A 23,806-nucleotide genomic window follows, 5' to 3' on the forward strand; every position below is an offset into this window, starting at 1 on the left:
GTAGACTCCTTTTTTTCGATCAGTGTAAATTCAGCTTTAAAAGCTGTAACAATTAATTACTAACTACTTTTATTACGAAATTAATAACAGAATTAGTTGATCAATAACCGTTAATAGTACTTCAACTCCCTATGTGAAATGCACTTTTATAAAAATTTGTTCCAAAGAATTAGTGAATAGTAAATAATTGTATACCTAATTCGATATTTATACATGAAATTTAATAGTTGGTAGACATAATTTAAGTGTTCAGCTATTGCTCTCTTTATACGTTTTACTTTAAAATCTAAGTTATGATTTAATTATTATTCTTTCTGCACTTTTTTTAATAACAAATAGAAGATGACACAGATTTATATGAATAAGAACAAAAATTTTAGGATTTGGTTAATTTTTCATGAATACGTAAGAAAAACCGTGTTTCTTTTCCTTAAGTGATCAGAAATTATATATTATACTATGTATTATAGCAAGAATATTCAATTTTTAACATATAGCGACTCCCAGATTCGTAGATTATTCAAAATTTGGTTAATCATAAAAACTATTATGCTGCATTTCTATCTGTTACCTGTCTCATTTTCTAATTTCGTGTGCACCTCTTGTTCAATTTCCTTAATTTTTATTCAAAACTCAAAATATCTTTTCAGTTTGAACATGTAAATTTAATAATGATTCACGAACAAATTCGTGACCCACTCTATATTAAGTTCTTTCAGTTTCAGTGTCATAAGGAAATTATACATATTACAGAGTTTCCTCGCCGTGCGTTTATAGCTCACTGATGAATTTATAATTCATTGATAATTCATTTTGTCCTGACAAAACTGCGACGAGTAGTGCACACAAGTAAAACTCGTTTGCACAAAATAATTTGAAAGCAAAGTGAATACAGCAGCGAACTTATAACGAGGGAATACTCTATAGTTGGAAGTTTCAAGATGAAGAGACTAAAATAAATCAGGAAAAAACGCTAAGAGAATAAGTGAAAGTTATTGTGCAATTGACGAAAAATGCTGAAAGAAAAATTCCACGCTTCACAACTGGAAAAACTGTGCGTAGCAGCAGCTTTACTGGAATCGTAAAGAAAGTAAGGAAACTGTAATATTGTAAATAAAGGTACTTTGTTACTGTCATGTGGAAAAATGATTGTTGAAGAAACTGCAAAACACAGCATCTCGTGTCCTGAACTATTCATTATTTCAATATCTAGCTATCTCGAGGTAGTACAAAGTGAAGAACAAAACTACAACTGCAAAATTTATTTTGTTATTCATGCTTAGGACAAAATATGTGAAAAATAGAAATAAACCAATATTTTCATCAATAATATTCACATATGTGTGAATCAGTATTACATAATAAATATTCCAATTAAAATATCAATACTAAAATAATTCAATTTACTTGGTGTAAGAACATTAGATTTTATGTTCAGTTGTTACAAAATAATAGCAAAATTATAGATTTTATCTTCACCAATAAATATTTAATACAGAATAAACCACATGATTTATCCACCGCTATTATTGTCATCAGTAGACCAATGAAAATTTTGTACCTTAGATGATATGATTCAGAAGATCTTTTCAGGTGATAACATTCGTTTTTTTCATGAGCCAAAGTGCCTCATAAGATCTTTTTTACGAGCATCGAGAAGATATCAGCGAGTTTAATAAAATATGTCACCCATCCAAAGGGAAAGATAATCGTATGATTTCTAATAGGGAGTCGTTCAGTGTACAGGTGTCCTGTCATTACTGCATTATGACTGTAGTACCCATAAATCAAAAGCATTCCAACTTTTTCCTTGTTAACGTAAATCACGATGTAGAACATTGTTTAGAAAACAGTGTGCAACTTGTTTCTGTAGTTATCATATTTTCTAGGGCCATAAGAAACATAATTTAATACATACAAATATCATACATATCTATAAAATTTTAGATATTATTGTGTATCTGTGCATTTGTTTATCTTTTATGAGCAATGCATTTACACTTTGAGAATTATTAAATATAAAGTTTGCACGATAGGATATTTGAACAGTTTGTGAGTTTATTGATGTGTATTTTGGCTTATAATAATGTTAATGAAGTGATTGTTTTTTACTGTATTAAAATACTTATTATACTTAGTGCAAAGACATATGTATTTTATTTATGCATTTAATAAATTTGAAAAGTGGTATAACGTGAACCTAATTAAGAACTTCAAACACAGAATGTCAGATCAATTACGAACCATGACTCTGATAATTTAAAAATGTACTTCAACAGCAAAAGTATTTAAATTAATTTTTAATTATGGAACATTAGTTACAAACAACTATTTATCTACTTTAAAAGAAAATGTATTGAAATATGCAATAAATACGAATATAGCCTATAATTTTAAATTTTTCTAAGACACTGATCTTGAACATAAATAAAAAATCATTAAAAAATATTTGTTTTCACAATCACCAGATTCATTAGATTAAAATATTCGTAAAAGTCAAAGCGAATCAAAAGAAAAATTAAAAATACGATTAACAGAAGAATAGAAGACTATTTCACATGATTATTTGATAAAAAATATTTTCAACATGCTCAAACATTTACAACATGTTATTAATAAAAATAGATATCCAGTAAAGTATTAAAATTCATAATTTTGTTTAAATACACACTTATATGACAAATTTTAACATTATTTACTTTATTGCTTGTTATGCAAGAAATTACGTAAGAGATTAATAATAATAATAATAATAATAATAATAATAAAAATGTTTTTCTATTTACTACAATGAGTGTTTTAATACACTAGAAAAAAAATGAGTTCATTACCATTATTATGAGCAAAAATATACAGTAATAAATTCACGAACACAATTAGTTTTAATCAATTCAATTCATGTTTATGTTAACATTAATGTACAATAAATAACGAGCTTTTTGATAAACTCTTGATAAAATTGAATTATTTTCAATACACTATATCCATTATTTAAAGCTTTCAAAGTACCAATAATTGAAAATTAAATTGTCGACAAAGTGAATATTGAGGAAAATCAGTTAAAAATGATCACAAAATATGAACGGCTATGTCTATTTGTAACTTTGTAGCCGCTTAAAATGTTAAAAACTATTCCAAAAAATTTACAGTCACGTTACATCATAAAAGTAAGCATGTTAAAAATTTCATTACGTTACAACAAAAAGTTATAATTAATATACTGTAATAGATCAACTGAAATAAATATTTGAAAAAATTAAATCTATGTGTCACTTATTCCTTTTACTTGTGTTTTAAGTCGTAACTTCATGGTAATTAGTGACTAGACTATATTTTAAACTAATTTGCACAGTGATTTGGATTATTAGATTATTTTTATGACCGTTCACAGATTCAAATACAGTAAAATAGAAAGCAACATAAAATTTATCGAGCTTTTTTCGACAGAAATAAACGTGTTGCTAAATTTAAACTCAAATTAATTAACAGTCGAAGTATAGTTGAATAGAAGCGCGCGCACACGCAGCAAGTGCTTTATTTACACTCTTCCGTGGAACTTTAGCGGGAGAACCGCGTAACAAAAGGGATCAATCATTTGCCTCGCTCGATTTCAACACGAGGTAATTTCTTCTTTGCTATTGCCAGTGACAGAAAATGTCACGCAATTCCATCGATATTTTACAAAAGCAGCTTGCATACAGATAGCTTACACTATATATTGTTCTAAAAAAGCCCAAATAAATGGCGAAAACTCTTTTCAACCCTTATCAACCCTTTAGTGTCGGTTGGATACATTTTCAAACTGATTTAGGTACATATATGCAGAATCAAAAGTGTTTATTTTATTGCAAATTCACTTTGTATAATTCATCCTCTCTAATTTATCTCCCAAATTATCTTACCAAACTTTTCTAAAAGGAAATTGTTTTTTATTTTAAAATTGTTCAAAAATCATTATTATCAAGGGTTACATTTCGTATATGTGCCTTACATACATTAACATTCAAAGCATCAATTTGAACAAATAAATAAAAAACAGGATGCTGAATTATGTTGGACCAGCGTTAATCTCAACACGATGCGCTCAAGTTAGCATGGACAACTTCGCGGAATTTTAATTGGAATTTTAATTAGAGCTCTCGATTGATCTTCATATCTCTATATGAGGGACATGGCATGACAGTACGAACAAATTCAGCAGATATTCATCGGTGACTTGGACGAGGCTTCATCGATCTGTGTAATCAAATCAGCTGAGAACAATTTTTAAGGAACAGTCTATCTTTGTAAAGTATATGTTTGAAACTTCTCCAGAATCTTTCCTCTGAACGTGCCCAGAATTTAATCTCGTGCATACATTGAAATCAGGTCAGAAATCATTCGAGTCCAGATCTCGTGCATATTTGACTGCGTTTTTCATACGAAAGAGAAATCATAACGTATAATTAACTTATTATGACTCTAAAGGGAAAGTAGTTCATTAAAATTATTGAGAGAAATGTTTTTAGCAAAGAAAATATGCAAGGGTAAAAGGTTAAGCTAAATAGTTCTTATCATTTCAATTCTCATCTAGAGAAAATGTAGCTATAATATATTTGTAGGCAGTAAAATATTTATCTTGTGGATCTAATTTTATGAATTAAAAAAGTTTGAATGAAATTCGTAAAAGCTATTTGGCTACAAGTGAGGGGAAGCTTAAGAGATAAATCTAGACCTAAATATCTGATGAGGATCAGGAATAATATATTTAAAGTTGAGTCTTTAGTCTGTTATCGATTATAAGGATTGAAAAATTGGTAAAATTCACCTCAAATTCAAAAAATATCTTGACAAATTGACAGCGTGGAGATCGTGGTAAGGATCTAGAGCAGTGATTGTCATAGCTACTGTCCAGGTCGAGTGCTGCAGAATTCCATCGCAGTTGCGTGGGACAAGTGCCTTCTTACGTCAGTGGTTATGACAACTACTGCTTTCTTTAAACACCTACGCCCACATCGTTTTTATGGTTAATTAATAAACAAAGGCTCCAATGCAATTTCGTTATTCATGACTTTTATCTTATTTTGACGTTTAAAATTATTCCTCACATTTTCCCTGAAGTCGAATGCCTCATACTTATAATATGAATACATGGACGTTTAGACAAATTACAAGTTTACAATAAAGAAAGGTCTAAATATCGAAAATAATGAAATTTCATGTTTCAAAAATTATTAAAGTGAAATAAACTTCTGTTTTATAATATTAAATAAAAAATAAGAAGAGAAAAAAGTACGTACTTAAGGTCCACAATAACAAGAACTGATATTCGATGGGATAATATTAATCAGTTGTAAATTAGGATACTTTTGTTTTATCATCTGATTTTTCTTTCTAAACTGCAAGTGTGTTCTGATTATCTTCTTTTCAACTTCAACAGCCACTGAAATCTGCAAATACAAGGCGTTAACAAGAATCTGGAGCATTTTTACAGGCTAGATTGCAGACATCAAAATAACAAGGTAAACTCATGTGAGACACAAAAACAATGAAAGGCATTCATGTCAATATGTGCATGAAAACGTTTAGTTTTTTAGTTATACGCTATTTTATCGCGCTGCATCCTTAAAGGGGATATTTCTATGCGAGCGAATACGAAGTACAAAATAGTGTGTTAGTAGAAACGTAAGCGTTATTGGATATATCACACCCTCGCGATGAAACTTTTACGAGACGAAAATATAAAATCTTTTAAAGGAATGAAAAGAAGATTTATATTTGCAAAATTAAATAAGAATCTATTATTTCAAATTAAGAATAATGATAAATAGCGGAATTGTGGATTTTTATACAAAATCAAACTTTTAAAGATGTATTTTAAAAAATAGAATTTTCGTAAAACCTTGTTTCATTTTTTAAATATCGTAATATCTACTTTGTTTTCGATGTTTTATATTATTTTTGTATATAGTTTGCATTTCGTACATTTTCGCGCGTTAAATTTTCTGTAAATGCATAAAAATCCGCAGTCTAGTGATAAAAGTGATACTCCAAGCAAATAAATGGAAATTAGAAGGCTTTACTTGAACCTTTTTCTTTATTTGGATGTAAGACATACTTATTGATGCTTTTTTAAAAAAGTTCAACTTCGTTTCCCGAAGAATATTGAAAATACAGAAAATGAAGGTACGTTATCACATTGCCAGGAAAATATACTACAACTTTCTCTGCTTCCATTTTTTTCTAATGTTTAGCGTTTACGAAAAAAAACGCTACTACAAATTATCGCGAACAGTCTATATAATAGGATTTTCGATGAATGACAGAAATTTTTAAGAGTGTTTCTACGTGTTAAAATAAAACGAAAATAAAACTAATTGTCACAGAAACCTCTAAAATTTGCTTGACATATGTTTGACTGCGGACATATTTTGCTAACTGTGCCTGACTTGGGATTTATTCTATTGACATTGCTGTGCCTGTCTTGGTACCTCTTCTACTGACTACACTGTGCCTGACTTGGGACTTATTCTGCTGGCTAACCTGTGCCTTACTTGGGACTTATTCTGATTACTGTGTCTGAGCTGGTTAATGCACACCAGCAGTAGAATAGGTCCTAAGTCAGACATGTGAATCCAAAACAAAATCTGAAGCACAATTTCATCATCCTTGATTTGGCTGCTATTTTGACATGTAGAACCAGCCCTTCAAATTTCTGACATCTATTATCGAACACTCAGTACACACCCGTGTATATTAGATACACATACATACAATAATTTGAACAATACTAATATCTCGTATGCGTTTATCATCTTACTAAAAGAATGCTATAAAATACTAACGCCATAAATTTCAATACAAATAGCAAATCTAAAATCTAAAATCACCCATATAAGCTCTCACACTAAATTCAAGGACTACAAAAAGTTTACGATCAATTCTATATAATTCTAGCATCACGAAATTCAATCCAAATAGCAAATTTCAAACACTATTACAAGCCAATATCCCTGTGTGTATCCCAAAATATCCTTGCAAAAAGTCAATTTCGCTCGTTCTCGGAGCAGATAAACAGGGCTATTTTGATAACTCGATACGACAGTTTTTATATTTAATAATAAAGTAAGACTCCTGAACAATCAGTTCTCCGAGGCGTGAGAGCTAAATGCCCATGAAAACTCGTGGCATCGAGGATGACGTGAGCTGCGAGATGTAATGTATTCGATGGGTATTACTATTGTAGGGGTCGTCGGCCGAAGAAGTTTTGCGTAATTGCGAAAAAGATCAGCCCACGAGACGCGCGCACCACTGCGTAACAGGTATTCCAACGCGTGGGCTCCTGCTCCTATCGATGCCATTAACATACTAACGATGGATTTTCCCAGGGATGCGTTACGTTTTTTAAATAAAGATTAACACAAATACTGGTCGACGTAACACGATTCAACGCTTGAAGCATCAAAAATAGTAGATTTTTTTCACGAACATTGAACGCTACCGATTCGTGTTGTATTGCCTTAAATCAAACTTTTTTGTAAAGTTTGTTAAGCTTGAAAATAAAATAGCTTGGACAAACGTCGTATAATACGAAATGAAGTTTTTAAATAATAAGTAAGTACTGTTAGATTTTTAATATAGATACCTACATATAAGGTGTAACAAATATAGATATTTTGAGGAATGGTAGGACATTAAAATGGATCACTAAACATCCTATTTAACATGGTATTCAATCTGTCTTCATTTTGCAATAATAATACCTTAAAATTGATATAGACACCTATATGCTAAACTAAGAATGAGAAGATTCTGTAATTTTACAGATTGATTGAAGGACAGAAATAGAGTTTTAATTTTGCTAATTGTTTGAATGTTGCTTAACATTCTGCTAACTGTTTCAGCAAAGTTTTAATACAATTGAATTAGTGAAGTTTTAATACATTTTGTTTAGTCTCTTACGGTTTAACTTTTATCAATTTTTTAAAATCTGAGAAAATTTTAGAAAATGGATCATGGATTTTTAAAGGTTTATAAAAGTTAAACCGTAAGAGATATAATGAAATGTATCAAGATCTTTTTGCTCTGTTTGTGCTCTTCAATGCATCTGTAAAATTTCAAAATTCTTGTTAGTTTAGTGTATAGATATGTTAACTTTATGGCATTATTATTGCAAAATAGAGGCAGATCGGACACTGTGTCATATGACACCGTGCTCCAAATTTCTATATTCTAATTGTTACATTGGTTATCTCCATTTAATTTTACCAATATTTTTGTTCACATTGTTTTGATTGGTTTCAAAATAGTTACAGATTTTATTCTAAATTCTAATATGTTCACGAAAAAGTTTTTAAATTTTAATTACAGTAAAACTAAACGAGATTTCAAGTAAAATAGTCAAACATAGTCATAGACTGTGTGAAATAGATACTTCAGGTTAGCATTTCTAATGATTATATATTCTTGCAATTATTGTAAGGATAGAAGATGATATGATCTTATTTTCTATCACAAACCACTTTATGTAAAAATATTATGGCTCTTTAAGCTTCTTCTCTCTCTTATACCTATGTACATATATCGATGCAATAATAAAAATATTATTATTCCTAATAAATAAAATAAATGAAATATAATATCCTAATCCATGCACATTTACTTCTTCACAATGGCTCTAATTATTGAATTTTCTCGAGTAGTTTACTAGGTTTTCAGTACAAAATAACATCCACGATTTTCGCAGACCACTCAGATGTTATCAAAAATGAATGAATCGGTACAAATTCATACAAAAATCCCATCGTAAAAATCAAATCCACCAGGGAAGTCAATTTTTTGTGCTTTTTTATGTATTCTATTTGAAATAAAGTTGAACCGCTTCACAGGAATTAAATCACAGAAACAAATTTATGTTTTTTATATAATGGAAACTAGAAATAAGCACATTTTGTTTCAAATAAATAAGATTTCTTAACGTTATTGCACAAAAAATAATTCGTTGTTCGTAATCTACTTTAATTTTATAAAGCACAAACAAAATATGAGCATAAATTAAATAAGAACTTATATAATAAATAAACGCTTATATGAATAACCCTTAAATTAAAAAAATTAATTTAATATGTGAAGAATGTTATATCATTGTTCTTTAATAAATTTTCGAAAATAAATAAAAACTCTGTAAAACTACCATCAACAAATCACGAGACTATAACAAATAAAAACTGCATGCTATAAAATATTTTAACTTCTATATTATAGTATTATCACTTCTAATTGTAAGCAACTTTAGTGAAACTTTCTTCTCAACCACTTTTGTTAAACTTCTCGACAAATTTGATTATCGTCAATTACTTACTCTAAATACTTGCTACAAATTATTCTTCGCTGAATTTGTATTAACAAATACGAAAACATTGTTAATATAAAAACTAGATTCTAAAATAGGCAAAGGTGACTTCGTCTGGAACGTGAATAGTCATTGCGTGAAGCGAGATGAATACCAGTTATTAAGACTTCTTCGAACCTTTTCTGTTTCATTAACGTTAGATAGAGTAATTAAGTAACTTTATTTTTACAACGGAAGACAGCCTAGCGAAACGTTCAAGAATAATTTGATTAATTATACTAGTCAGAGAAATTCTAAATTAAAAGGGAACAGAGGTAACACTTTGTTTCATCTTTTTCTTATCCACCTACAAGAATCTACGCAAACTACGTTGTCTCATCAGCTAATTATTGAAAAACTAAAGTAATAATTATTGAAGCACGTCGTTTCATCAAACGTCAATATAGGTTTGCTTTCATCAACGAGAGGATTTTAATTAAAAGATATATTCGAAGAAAGGTTACTTCGTTACGCTAGTATAAATCTGCTTACAATTAGAATAAATAGTATACCTACTCAAAACGTCAACTATGAATCTCTAATTACGGTTCGTTAAGTTTCTTATTCCGTTCATTCGATATTTGTTATAAATTTTGTCACATTACAGTTCTCGTATAATTTGTGAGACTTATAGTACGTATGTACATATAACAAATTTAAAAAATAGCTTACTATATTCTATTAAAAGTAACTTACTATACGAACCTGTGTCATTTCCACGTGTCTTGATATGCACAAAAATTAATTTGTAAGCACAAAACGACTTGGATCGTTTCATTAATAAGAAAATTTCAATTCATACACTTCAGCGCTGACTTTTAAATTTATGAACAGTGCTGCCTCGATACAAGTTCGATGATACACTCACCTTATCTCTGGCGTTTGAAAAAACAAATTCAGGTTCGTATCTGATAAGTAAGCTTCCAGCTCATTCAAAACCGTGAACTTATATTGACACAATAAAGTAGCTCCATGAAAACATGATTAACCCAATGAACTTATATCGAGACAGAACTGTTTTGCCAGAAATTAACAAGTTCTACTAGATTTGCTTTCTAGTAATTTTTAATTGTTATAGAAGTAAATTTATTTATTATAACAATAGAATTACTGCCACTAGTTAAGTCTTCAGACAAACAACTTAGTTACAAAGAAGAAAAGAATTTATAATTCTATTTCAAATAATAAAAAGGAAATGCCACAAATTTAACATTGATCTGCCATCTGGTGACAAATTTCTTAGAGAAAGTAGTACCAACAACAGATTAACGCAAGATATGAAACTAGTTATCCAGTGAATTTGATTGGTACACGATTCGCACAGTAGATGGATTAACAATTAATAAAAGGTATACTATTCGCATATGTGTACACAAGTTGATGCAAGTACTGACAAGTACTGGGTGCAATAAATTGTTATCGCATATTATCGCAATCATATCGCAATAGTTATGCGAGCATTCTGGAAAATAGCAGCTAGTATTGCATAAGGAATATTTATGTTAATAGAACCATGGCAGAGTCTGACATAAGTGATTCTTTTAACGTTTTGAACTTGGAAAACAAACAAAGAGTAATCGACAAAGCACCTTTTCGTCATTTAAAAATCACTGATGCTCAAATTTTAGACACGATAGAAGGGAGAGAAAAATGTGGTCTTTGTTATAGATCACGAAAATTCTTTTGCTACAGCTGTTGTGTACCAGTTATTAGTGAAGAATTTTTTCCAAGAGTCAAGGTACTACATCATACACGTTTTTTTTAAGTAACAACTCAAAAAAGTATACTTTTAAAAAAAAACAAAAAACTATTCATAGGTATAGAAGAAAGTTAGTATTAAACAAGTAATAGTAACGGAAAGAATATAATTATCTAAGGAAAGTTATTTTATTACAATAATTTGCTTGAAAAATAATTACTTATTATTTGTAATAAAACACTTTTATTAAGAATATTAAATCTTAATATTTTAGTCGCAAACAAAATGTACTATAGGCATAATGCAAAAATCACAGTTTCTGAGTTGTCGCTTGTGATATACATATGCAATATTATTATTGTGAGCAATTTAACGAGCACCTTTGTGTATAATATGTATCTTAGGAAGCAATTTTATGCTTTCAGTTACCAATTAAGATTGACATTGTCAAGCATGCACGGGAAATTGATGGCAAAAGTACAGCAATTCATGCTGCTATACTTGCTCCAGACGATGTAAGAATTTTTACATATCCAGATTTTCCAGAAATACTGGATAAAGAAGAGGTATAATGACAAAAATATATATTTCAATTTATCTGACTTTCCTAAACTCTAATTTAGTTTGAATAACATCATCCCTTAGACTGTCTTAATTTTTCCTAGTCAAACTGCAACAAGCGTTGAGTCCCTCTTTATAAAAGAACTTAAAGAAGGCAAGAGCTCAACTACATATAGGATAAAAAATGAGTTTCCTATAAAAAGAGCTATTTTTATTGATAGCACTTGGCATCAAACGAAAGCAATTTATAAGGATCAAAGACTAAGAGGTAAATGCTATTTTCTATTTTCTATATACTTTTTCTAATGTAAAAATTTTGAAAGAAGTCTCTAAATTAATACAGGATGAGTCATCTTGTAAACTGTTTATTACATGAAAAAATGTTTTGATCAACAATTATACTTCTGTTTCTATCTAAATATGAAAATTACTTTGAGGTTTCTAGATATAATAATGTAACATATGACTCGATAATTTCAAAGAATATTGAACACTGATTAAAAATTTATATTTTTTTAATTTGCAGATTTGAAGTGTGTCATTTTAAAATCAAGAATATCCCAATTTTGGCGTCATCAAAAAAAAAGTCCAAGATGGTATCTAGCTACCATTGAAGCAATTCACCAATTTTTAGTAGAATTGCACACGTGTGCATTTGGTGTATTAGAAGATTATGTCAGTAGAGAAAGTTTATTTTTGAATTTAATGGATGAAAAGAATTTTGTAGTTAGCAATGTGCACCAAAGTACAAATGATTTACCTGAGACAGAACAAATATATAGAGGCCAGTATGACGATCTTTTATATTTTTTTAAATATATGTATGAAAAAATTCATACCATGTATGACCATGATAGGTTACACGCATATAAAAGGCCATTAACATAATTCTGTGATAATGAAATGTTCTATGAAAGTATTTGATGTTTGATAAGTATATTAATAAAAAGATTGACGTTAAGATTCCTGCTAAGTCAGTGCAGAAGTTTTATCAGTTTTAAGTAATAGACTGAATGGGAACAAATATTAAATAAGTATATGATATAAAATATATATCAAAGATACTCTTTGAGTTTTCATCACTTGAAACTAACAAAACTTCTGCACACATTTATGTTCATTATCAACCTTAAAATAAGTTATTAAACATTTACCAAGCTATGTGATATTAAGCATGTAAGCTTTTATGACATTAAGAAACTAGTTGCTTTTATAATTCTGAACCTAAGTACCAAGCTAACCAAAGTATTTTTTTTTTTCAAAATTGAGTTTTCTGCTTTCTCTTTATTTTATTAGAATAACAGGTATTTAATTAAGTTAAGTTAAGAAATGATTAATTGCATTTGTTTTTCGACTCTCTTGAAAAATAATAAAAAAAGACTTGAGTCACATAGATACAGAATTATAATACAATAATTATTGTGATAATAATTATTCGTATTTTTCACATAAATGTACACAAAATGCGTACATTTACAAAATACAACAATCTAAAAAATATAAATAGCTTTACAAAATACACATATTAAAAGAGATAGTAAATATCAAAAAATGTAAATTTGATATTTATACAGGGTTACCAGGGTTCCTGTAACTGGATCAGGCCCAGTAAAAAATTTTGTAAAGGCTAACAACAAGTTATATGTACTTTATTACTAAATATTGAACAGCTAAAAAATATAATGAAAAATGTATAAAGAAAAATTCAAAATGTAATGGTGAAATGTTGAAATATTTATAAGATTTCGAAAGAAGTGAAATAATTTATGTACAAAAAGTAGTATGATTTCTGTTAAAGATAAGGTAAGATTTCATTCAAAAATAAGAGCGCATCGACGACGCACTTATAATAAAAGTCTTACAGTAGGATAGTAGAGTTCATTAAACACTGCAAAATTTTTCTTTACCATTTTTTCTACCTTCATTCCAAATATAGTATAGCCTGTTCCACTTACTCAAATCATGTTATATAGCCATCCAAAAGCACACACCTTTAAGAAATGATATATTCCCTCCCAAAAATCGTAAATGTAATCCCAAATATACCTCATCTAGTTTCCACAAAATTAATTTCCTCCAACCACAACAAAATTCCCATTCTCATGTGTCGATAATTCCTCCAAGTCAAACAAACAACCGCGCCAACAGCGATCCTCCCTCCTTTACCGACAATCGGTAAGTCAGAGTCCTCCTCACGCGTCAGAAATCCACCCAACCAGGCTTGCAAACCTACAAAACATCCTCGTGTCAGAGCCCACGCAACCAAACCGATATTTCTCGAACCGAGGTGGGTGACCTAATAGGTATTCCCAGCGAACGAAACGCGAAATCGTATTATCTATTTCTGCGTGAAAATCCTCAGATCCGATTCGTTCCTCGAAACGCGTTATTCAGCGCAGCAAGGGTTCGTTTGAACACCAGCGAAGGAGCAACGACCCTCGTCGCGGGCCCCCGTCATTCATCGCCGCGGCTTTTGCATTGTTTATTACCCTCGAAAATAAACAATCGGAAGGGGGAGGGCGCACGGCGAAGGGAACGCTCCCAAACAGGGGAGGCGGCACGGCGGCTCGCGAATAGAGCAGCCAGTGACGTCACGCCGTCCTCGCCTCTCACGTTTCCGCGACCCGCAGCGCCCGTCGCCGTCCGCGATGAGCTTAGTTTTGAAAACAAGAGGCTGCTCGCCGCTCGTAGGCAGCGCTCGCGTCTGAACGGAACCGCTCGGAGGCAGAGTTAAAGCCCGGCGACACGGAAGGCTGCGCCGTGCTCGTGTCCTCGCGTGTTATCCCGTCGCCCTTCTGCTCCTCGCCCTACCCAGGGAGACGTGACGAAAAAATGGACGCCCTTCGCGAGCAAGTGATGATCAATCAGTTCGTGCTGGCCGCGGGTTGCGCCAGGGAACAGGCGAAACAGTTGCTGCAGGCGGCACACTGGCAGTTCGAGGTGAGAGAACGCGTCCTTTTTCAGACGTGAACTTCGGCGTGTCCACGCCCGCCGCGGCTCGATACGCGGCTACGTAAACAAAGCAGCGAAAATGGCGGACCGTACGCAGGCTGTCGCCGATTACACGCGAAAATTTTACGCGTGTTCGAGCGTGTTGAACGCCGCGGATCGATCCGCGGGGACGTGCGTGTGCCCCGCTGCCGGTTGTCACGCACGTTCCTCGCGCGATCGATACGCAATTATTGCGATTCGTTGCTGCCCGAGTCAATGAGCGAATGCGCTGCCACCGAGGCTCGGGCCCATTCATAAAAATCGTACGATGTTGCTAAGAGGTTTTGCTCGGGACAGCGGATGGCTCGTGTCCCGTCAAGGTTATGTCGGGACACGACCGCTTTCGGGTTTACACGCTGTCGCGGCTTCTGTTTGTTTTCGTTCACGCACAGCCTTTGGCCTGTTTCGACAGACGTTTAACGAAGCTTTTCACTGGGTTTTGATGATGCGTATTGTTTCGTTTTAAGTCGTTTTAAGTCCCCAAATTTTGGGGACTTAAGGTTTGAGTGTTGAGAGTCTGGTAGACTCCACGTGATAACTAGATTTTTAATGTAGTTCTTGTTTAAGTATAGAAGGCTTTGTAATGAAAGTTGGGAATACGATGTCTTACCTCGTTACTTAGTATTAATTTTGTAATTATTTAATATCAATGATTTTAAGCAGTCTTTGTGTCTTAAAATTAGATGCCCGTGGATGAGGCTTAAAATACTTATCGTTGGTTTGTAGGTATACAGCGGTCGACTTTTTCGAATGTAACACTGTTAATGTGTTCGATCGTTAACGATGAAAACAATGCTGACATCGCGTGTGCAGCAAGTGGAAGTAATAATTTTGTTTGCGGCACAGTTTTCGGGTGTATTGATCTACCTAGTTGTTTTTTCTGTCGAAGGCCATCTTCGTTTTATGGAAATTAGACTCCATTTTATTCGGCTGATGTATGTATGCTGCACACCTGCGAGTTGACAGTCCGTTTGTATGTAAATTTATGAAAGTTCAATTGGTGAGTCAACCTGTTATTATGTTGGAGTCGGTGCCGGTTTACTGAAATTGAAGGAAAACAAACTGCTCGGCTGACTGAATCATTCCACTTGATGTAAACAAATGCCAGTGTACTCGTCTGCAGTCAGATGAAAATCATTAAATAGTGCTCGAATGCACGTTTGCAGGGGTTTAAAATATACAGGGTGACAAGAAAATGTGGTACATTAATAGGATGTAGGTGATAGATATCCAAATGAAGAAAAAAGATGGCTTAATTTTTTAGTTACATGGTATTTTATATTGTCTAAAATATTCCTTCAAGATGTGTATGGAATAACTAAAATACAGAGCATTTTTGGAGACTAGGTTCCAGATACGAAAACAGTAAGAAACATGTGTGTATACATATGTGTTGGTAATTATAAAAGTGGTTCAAAAGTAACAAATGGAAAAAGGTGAATTTGTCAGTATCACTTATTTTGTAATGTTAATCGATGCAACACCAAATAACCCAAATAGCACAGGGACATCTTAAAAACGTCTTAGAAACATCCAGTAAAGTCCAGGAAATGTCCAAAAGACGTCTCTGAGACGTCCGATGTTACAAATCAGTATGTCTTTAGGACGTCTTAAGAAAGATTTATAAGACGTTTTAAGGACGTCCAAGTTACGTATATAAGACGTTCAGACAAAAATTAGACGTTTTTAAGACGTTTTATAGACGTAGACTTTGCAAGTCTTTAAGATGTACGCTCCTGGATGTTTTTAAGACGTCTAAATTATGTCGTAAGACGTTCAGGCATAAAATGAACATAAAATAGACGTCTTCAAGACATCGTGTGCCATCTGGGAAGTGATAAATACAACATTTTTAGATTTGTTGTTTTTAGACTACTTTCATAATTAAAAAAATACTTTATTTTTTAGCTATACGCTATTTTATCACACTACACGTTTAAAAGTGAGTTGATTTACAAAATAATGTTTAATTAAAAAACTAAATATTTTCGATAAATATGAACGTTTTTCATTGTTTTTGTTTTTAGCGCGTCCTGTCCATAAATGTTCTACACATTTTTTTTATTTTTCACACTATTAAATGATACAAAATAGCGTATAATTAAAAATCTAAGTATTATTAAACATGAATAGTGTACATACTTTGATGTCTTTAAATTATTATTGTGTGAAACTGTACTATATTTTTATTAACACTCTGACTATTGTGAGTTAAAGGAAACTGGTTTTAAAATAAAATACAATTTATACGAAACACATTCTGCGAAATTATTGGCTACAAAAATAACGGAATGTATATATTTTATTATGAAGAATGTAAATAGACAAACAAGTAGATGTAAAATGTTTCTGGACTGTGTTAAGTTTTTAATGTAATTAATTATTAGTTTTCCCAACGAATACAATTTCTAACAACTTTCAGTACTCGGTTTTTATTATTGGAGTAACAGAAAAAGCATATACAAAATATTCCATATAAAGCAGTAATTGGCATTATTACAGTGTGAATGTTTATGTAGATTCATACGTTCATAAATATATATAACTGAAGAAATGAATCTTAAGTAGAGATTTGGTGCACTTTCCAAGTATTATGACTTTTTTACTTTGGATCTTTTGTATAATTTTTCTTATTGGATGCATTCTGCACTTTTCGCTCATTTAAATTTCCTAGAAATGCATAAACATCTGTAGTTTAATTACTACTTTCGTTTTATTGCATTTAAAATTATGGACAAATCCGGAATATCTTGCTTTTCATAATGTATTTATGATTGTTGAATTTAATATGATATGCTCTGATGAAAATTATATGTATCATTAAAAAAAGAACAACAGTAAACATTTATGTCATCGAAAGAAGTTCAAGTAACAAAATTCTGCTTTATGAAAATAATGTAGAATTAAATCTTCAACTTTTTTTTTTTAACATAACTTCTTTATAACATTTAAGAAAAGTCTTAAAACTTTCTGACGAGAGTTATTTGAAGCACCCTGTATGTGTATTTACTCCTGATGCATATTTTAAACAGTCTATTATATGTACACAAAAATGCTAAAGTATAAATGCTTAATTGTTATAAAAATAACATTTTATGTAAAATTAGTATGTAAATTTTATGTAGAATTAGCATGTAAATAGATGACGAATGAAAATGCATATTCGGATAAATTATAGAGAAAATCTGGCCGAAGTAAACATACATAATTTTTTAATAATAAAGCAATGGATTCCATTTTTGCACGTACTTGTAGTGTATTGCGTTATAACACACATGCGTTGCAGAATAATACGCAATCTATGATTGATTCTATGCGGTCAAAACTAGGACTGCTTAAATTGATTAAATTGAAAAATTTGCGTTAGATCAGGAAATACTATGCTGTTAGTTCTATTTAGTATTATTAAAGAGATTTAATTACCTAAAATTTAATATATTTTAAAGATTCGTATCTAATTTATTATTGTCAAATTATTGTGTCTAAATAATTAGGAAAGTGGTCTAAGGCAACAATTTAAAAAAATTTGACTTGTCTCTTATTTGGTGTTGCTTCAATTTACATTACAAAATAAGTAATAAATTGAATTTCTTTAGATTTTCGATTTAGATCACTTTCATAATTGGCGGCACAAATGTAAACTGAATATCTAAAATGCAACAACAAGGCTGCAGAAAAGTTTGTATTTCTAAGAAATTTAAGTGAGCAAACAGTACATAATTGACATAATATGTAAAAATATACATTTTCTAATTAAGATACACCTTATAATGTAAATAGACCACGGATTTTTATGCATTTATGGAAATTTGAAATGTGTAAAAAGTTGCAGAATGCATATAATATTCAAAAATATAGAAAGCATGAAAAATAATTATAGTATTTTGCAGATGAAGCAAGTTTTTATTTAGATTGCATTTCTTTAACTGTCTTTATGAAGATATGAAGTTGCACAAAAATCTACAGTCAAAATATAACATTTAAAGAATAAAACAAGTCTCCGTTTAAGTCCCATTTCTGTAATAACATTGAAAAACAACACGAATTTGCATAAACATCCGCAGTTTAGCAAACGAACAGCGCGTTTCTGGCACGAGCAAGGTTCCCACTTCTAAACATCAACCCAATCCTACCTACGTCTCAGCCTAACAATATTTAGTTCAGTCACGTGAAAACTAAATCTCCAAGATCAGTTCCCTGATACCCATCACGAAGGCTCGTGCAAAACCATTTTACTCGAAACTTTCAGTTTATCAAGAGGAATCTCCACACCATGTGTACTCAACAATTCGTGAACACCCGGTACGTGGCAGCACGCGTGTCACATCACGCTAGTAGTAGTGTTGTCTCTCGAATCGTAGGTCGAACATTACGACATCTTGCCCGTCGGGCAGCCACGGGTTCTCTGAAGGCATAAGCGAATTTTAAACGGAATTCGTAATTCAGTTGCTCGCGTTTATTCATATCCGACCCCGATTAAAGCGACCTGCGCTTTCACCTTGCTTTATGGCACTCCGAATAATATTCAGCGATAAAGGCAGCGTACGACGAAAATTTCAGTGTCATCGTGGAACAACAACCGAATAAAACAAACGGAGTGGCTGATACACTTGGCCATTGGTTTGCTGGGGTGATACGGTCGTTTTATTCCTCTCTGCCACTATCCGAAATTCGCCAAGTTTACGTCTCTCGTACTTTCACGTGATATATGTACACAATGCGGTCAAGAACCTGCGCTGGCCTTTCAACAATTAGTATCTTATCCGAGGCGGTCGTTATCGAGCGTTTTCTTTCGCAAACGCTACGTGTTCTTTGGTCGCTGGGAATTCGGCGAAGTGGAGCACGAAAAGAACGATACCTAAGTAGCCGACTGAATTAACGCGTTCAGTCGGGGCGTAGGGTGTTTCGCTTGGTCGCTCTAAATCCGTCGCGGCTGATTCTCCTTATTCAGAACGCGGACAGATTATGGAACCTGTTTATGAGAGATCGCTGGGGCTGGGATTAGTTCAGACGCGGAGTGGGAAGAGGGGTTTTGGAGGAAGGGAGCCTGGGTTGGGAGGGAAGGTCTTTTTGCAGACTTTTTTAAAAGTAATGAATTGAGGTTTGGTACGGGTCTTGTGATGAAAAAGTTATACGGGGTGACCTGTAGGGTTTTGGAGGAAGGTTGTTTCAAGTGATCATTGGGGAAAGAAGGAACTTTTCTCGCGTCAGAGTTTTTTGAAAGTGTGTACTGAACTTTATGGTAGATGCATTTAGACTTCTATGGATTGAGGTACAATCGCTGGAAGTTTCACGTCGGTATAGGTATCGACTGTCTTGGTATTCATTAGATAGAAAAAGAACGATTGTTGTTGCTATTATATTGCTTTCTAGTAGTTGCTTCCAATTAGCGATCTTTGTTGTGATCTTTATTGTGAAGAAGTTACATTAGAATGTCCTCCAGTGTTAAGGGAGAGAGAGAGTCTTGGATTGGAGAGAAGATCTTTTTTGGACTTTTTCTTAAAAGTGTGTAGTGAACTGAGTTAATTGAGGTTTAATGCACATCTTTTATAATGAAAAAGTTATGCAGGGTATCCTAGAAGTTTCCAGGGGAGAGTCCTTTGGATTTGGAAAAGGAGTTTTTTCAGGTATCTTTAAAAGTATGTACTGAACTGAATAAATTGAGGTTTAATAGATATTTTGTAATGAAGAAGTTACATATAGAGGATGTCCTACAGTTTTCTGGTGCAGGGTCATTTGACGAAAAGCAACTTCTATTTAGTATGTTCTATAGTTAAAACTTGTATCATAATGCTATATAACACACAGTCCAAACACACTGTATAAAGAAGTTGCAACAAAAGTATGAAGCGTGAATAATAATAATAATAAAAAGATACAGTAGAGCGTCTCGTATCCCAGCTATTAGAATAAGGAAATAGAACTTTAAGGATAATACAGTAATTACTTTTGCGATATTAAACTTCTTTACAATATTTATAACTTTTCGTCAGCAATCATTTTGTTACCAACACTGTTAACAATCTGGGTTATTTATGTTCGCCAGAGATATAGTCTAATAATTTTTCTTTGTAAATTTTACACTGTTTCTTTTAAGTTCTTTTTAATCTCTACAAAGAACTTTAAAAAAGTAACAAGGACTGTGCCCTAAATCATCTAAACGTTGACGAATGGTTAAGGATCTAATCTCTATCTGGCTGCTAAATTACATGTTTTTCATCATAAGCACTATGCATAGCTGGAGAATGTCCCCAGGGCAGGGGTCAAATGGGGTTCATTGGTTGCTCCACCTGCTCCTATCTTTGTCACAAGATGCTATAGACACCCATTAGCAGATACAACCGATTCGAAAATACCTGTGCTTCATCTTTCTGATTGTGTCTCACAGTAGGTTGTCTTATTACGCTACAATCAGTTAGGCTCACATTCCTGTCAAGTGTTATAACACTGTTATCCTCAGGTCTACGCAGTAATTCTGGAGAGTTGCATTATTTTTGTGTTCCAGTCCATTCTTTCTTTTACAAATGGGAAAAAGGGACACCTTTATCATCACTTTGTGTATCATCGTTTGAAAGCTATGCTTCATTAAAAAATTATAACAAAAATCTGAAGTGTGCTGAATATGAATACTATCTATTTCTCTTAGGTCAATAAAGGGCACTGTCAGATATGTAATTTTTATGGTATTTACTAAATATTGTGCTGTTAATTCGGCTGGTAACGAAGTTAAACAATTGACAAAATGAATACAAGTCTAATAGTTAGTTGGTTGAGAGTCCTGTCGCTTGGCCGCCTAGGTCACTTGACCTCATATCTTCACAGCTAGTTCAAGCGATGCAGTTTTTCAACCGGTTGGGTAATTTTGCCGAATCAGTAGTAACAGAAAGCAATGTTCACATATTTCGCCAGATTGCTAATGGCAGAATGAGCAAACAGGCAAAAGAAGTAGGTATAAACGTGAGAGTTGAATTTTCTGTGAAGATATAGAATCGTGTGAACGTTGCCTTATTAGCGATTCGGCAATATTACCGAATCAGGCAGAAAACCACGTTGTCTAAACTAGATGTTCTTTTATAGGAGTCACTCTCAGAAGTCGTTTATAGATCAAAAATATCTACTTAAAATGAGTTAATTAAATTAGATAAAATTGGATAAAATCGCGACGAATTTCTATCTATAAGTGTATAAGTAATTGAATAATACGTTGACCTGAGGCTTGCATTAATAAAAAGGAATGATATTTTAAAATGGATACAAAGATAAAGTTCATGTCACGTTTCAGTATGTTGTTCCAACTTTTTAATGAAGCATTAATAGACCTCTCGTTACGTGACATTTTGCTTCTATTTTAATCAATAGAACACACTGTCCATGTTTATAACAGAAAACTGTGGAAAACTATGTACCTATATTCGTAATTAAAGTAATGCATAATTGCATAAATATGGTCTCAGGCATCAAACGTTCTCTCATTACATCGATGACATTTCAGTAATCACTGAATGGACACAAAAAGCGAAATGGAATCGTAATTAATTGTAATGAATATACAATGAACTTTGAAAAGTAAATAAAAAATCAAAACAAAGAAAGAAACATCATGCAGACAAGAAGAAATGCGCCTGTCATGTTTTTCCAAGTTTTTGCAAGTAGACAGTACTATCTCCAAGAAAGTTCTTTATTTTTTACAAGAGATTTAATGTATAGAAATAATATCTTCAGTATTCAACTTAAATTTCAAGACAATACATTCAACTCTTTCTTTCGTAATTATTTGTTTCTCTCCTTTGTTATTTCATTTCAAATAAACAGTGCCCAAATTCGCGTTAGTGTCAAGGGAATGAAAGTTTTCAAATTCTGATGTTACTTATGTATACCCAAATTAAAATATACCTCTTCCATATTTGACTGTGAAGTCCATGTTAATTGTCCATGAATATTCATATTCTTGGTCACACCATTACTTTTTATGGAATCCAGAAGTACTAATTCTTCATTATTCATTGAATATTATTCACACTCAAAAACCTGTGATAAATTTATTAAAAAGATCTAGTCATTTACATCGAAACTTTATCACACTGTATATTTTAATCCTCAGCTGATAAAACTGATTTACAACTTACAGATTATACATATAAACAATCCCCAATTTTGGGCTTGCCAGTTTCTGAAACTTATCAACAGATATTTCTTACACATCTCAACATACAGAAATAGAGATCGTATAAATACTGTAAGATAAATATCAGCTAGAGATTAAACGATTAATGCCATAATTATCTCAGCTCCAATCTCCATTCTCCATTCTCCATTTTAACTACACTTTGGTAACAAACACCTTCCTAATTTTCTCATTCACATAGGAGCCTAATTGCCAGCTTATCACAAATGCAGTAGCGCCCGCTTAGCTGTCCTCACACCAGAGCCATATCTCAGCAAGTAATTAGCGGGCGAGAAATATTGACTCAGATATCGAGACTCAGCGCGAAGCACTCAGCTCTCGAGCTACATAGCAACAGATTGTCGAAACAACCGAGCTTGGGTGTCGTTCTGCGAAGCAAGTTCCAAGCACCGACGGGGAATAGCAGTAGCCAACTAATCGGTCAGAAATGCGACCAACTAAGCGGACACTACTGTATTTTAATCGAAGTTTGCGGTGGCGGTCACCGATGGCCAACACCGACGGCGGACGTGTTAATTCGCAATTAGTTCCCAAATGATAGGTTGCGAGATTAGATTGGTTATTCTGCGCCGTGTTTACGAAGCGATTACAACACGAAGCTAGACGCTAAATTGTAATCTCGCTTGCGCCTCAAATATAAAGTTTCATAAGAACCGAGCGGAGGATCCTTCGATATTTGCCATTCTGTTGCTATATTGTTATTGCATCAGCTTGCGAAAGAAATGTCATCTTATCCCTCTCTTCGTGCTACGTCGTAAACGACTTCCCACGTTTTCTTGGAAGTTCGCTTCGAGATGAGTTTTTCCTTTTCGACGTGGAGAAAACAAATGTAAAGGTCGGGTCATGGCTTTTCTTGGGTTCATTGTTAGTCGTCTTTGAATACGCAAAGTGAACGGATTCAGGGATGAATGTACTATGAATATCTGGTATTATTCTACAGTTGCTTTTATGGTCCTAGTCTTTCTGCTGATTGGTGTCCATTGTTTTCAAGTTTAGTTTG

General features: G+C 32.6%; 2 protein-coding genes and 1 long non-coding RNA gene across 3 annotated transcripts in view; 2 read left to right on the top strand and 1 right to left on the bottom strand.

The window, feature by feature from the left end:
* Positions 1–10,693: 10,693 nt before the first annotated feature.
* On the top strand, positions 10,694–12,586 carry LOC143186963 (tRNA-uridine aminocarboxypropyltransferase 1). Its single transcript, XM_076390854.1, has 4 exons — positions 10,694–11,108; positions 11,495–11,635; positions 11,715–11,898; positions 12,157–12,586. The coding sequence occupies exons 1-4, from the start codon at positions 10,884–10,886 to the stop codon at positions 12,516–12,518; spliced, it is 912 nt and encodes a 303-aa protein (XP_076246969.1). The 5' UTR covers positions 10,694–10,883; the 3' UTR covers positions 12,519–12,586.
* Positions 12,587–14,247: 1,661 nt separating this feature from the next.
* LOC143186748 (UBA-like domain-containing protein 2) overlaps positions 14,248–23,806 on the top strand; it is a 77,047-nt gene continuing 67,488 nt past the window's right edge. Inside the window, exon 1 of the mRNA XM_076390488.1 lies at positions 14,248–14,570. Coding sequence (XP_076246603.1) covers positions 14,463–14,570 — 108 coding nt within the window. The 5' untranslated portion in view covers positions 14,248–14,462. The remainder of the gene's footprint in view (positions 14,571–23,806) is intronic.
* On the bottom strand, positions 20,269–23,355 carry LOC143186900 (uncharacterized). The gene is made up of 3 exons (XR_013003119.1): positions 22,748–23,355; positions 22,515–22,649; positions 20,269–21,050 (listed from the first exon to the last, which is right to left on the bottom strand). It is a non-coding gene; the product is annotated as an uncharacterized LOC143186900 (long non-coding RNA).

This window comes from Calliopsis andreniformis, unplaced genomic scaffold, assembly GCF_051401765.1.
Source record: "Calliopsis andreniformis isolate RMS-2024a unplaced genomic scaffold, iyCalAndr_principal scaffold0022, whole genome shotgun sequence".
NCBI classification, from domain to species: Eukaryota; Metazoa; Arthropoda; class Insecta; order Hymenoptera; family Andrenidae; genus Calliopsis; species Calliopsis andreniformis.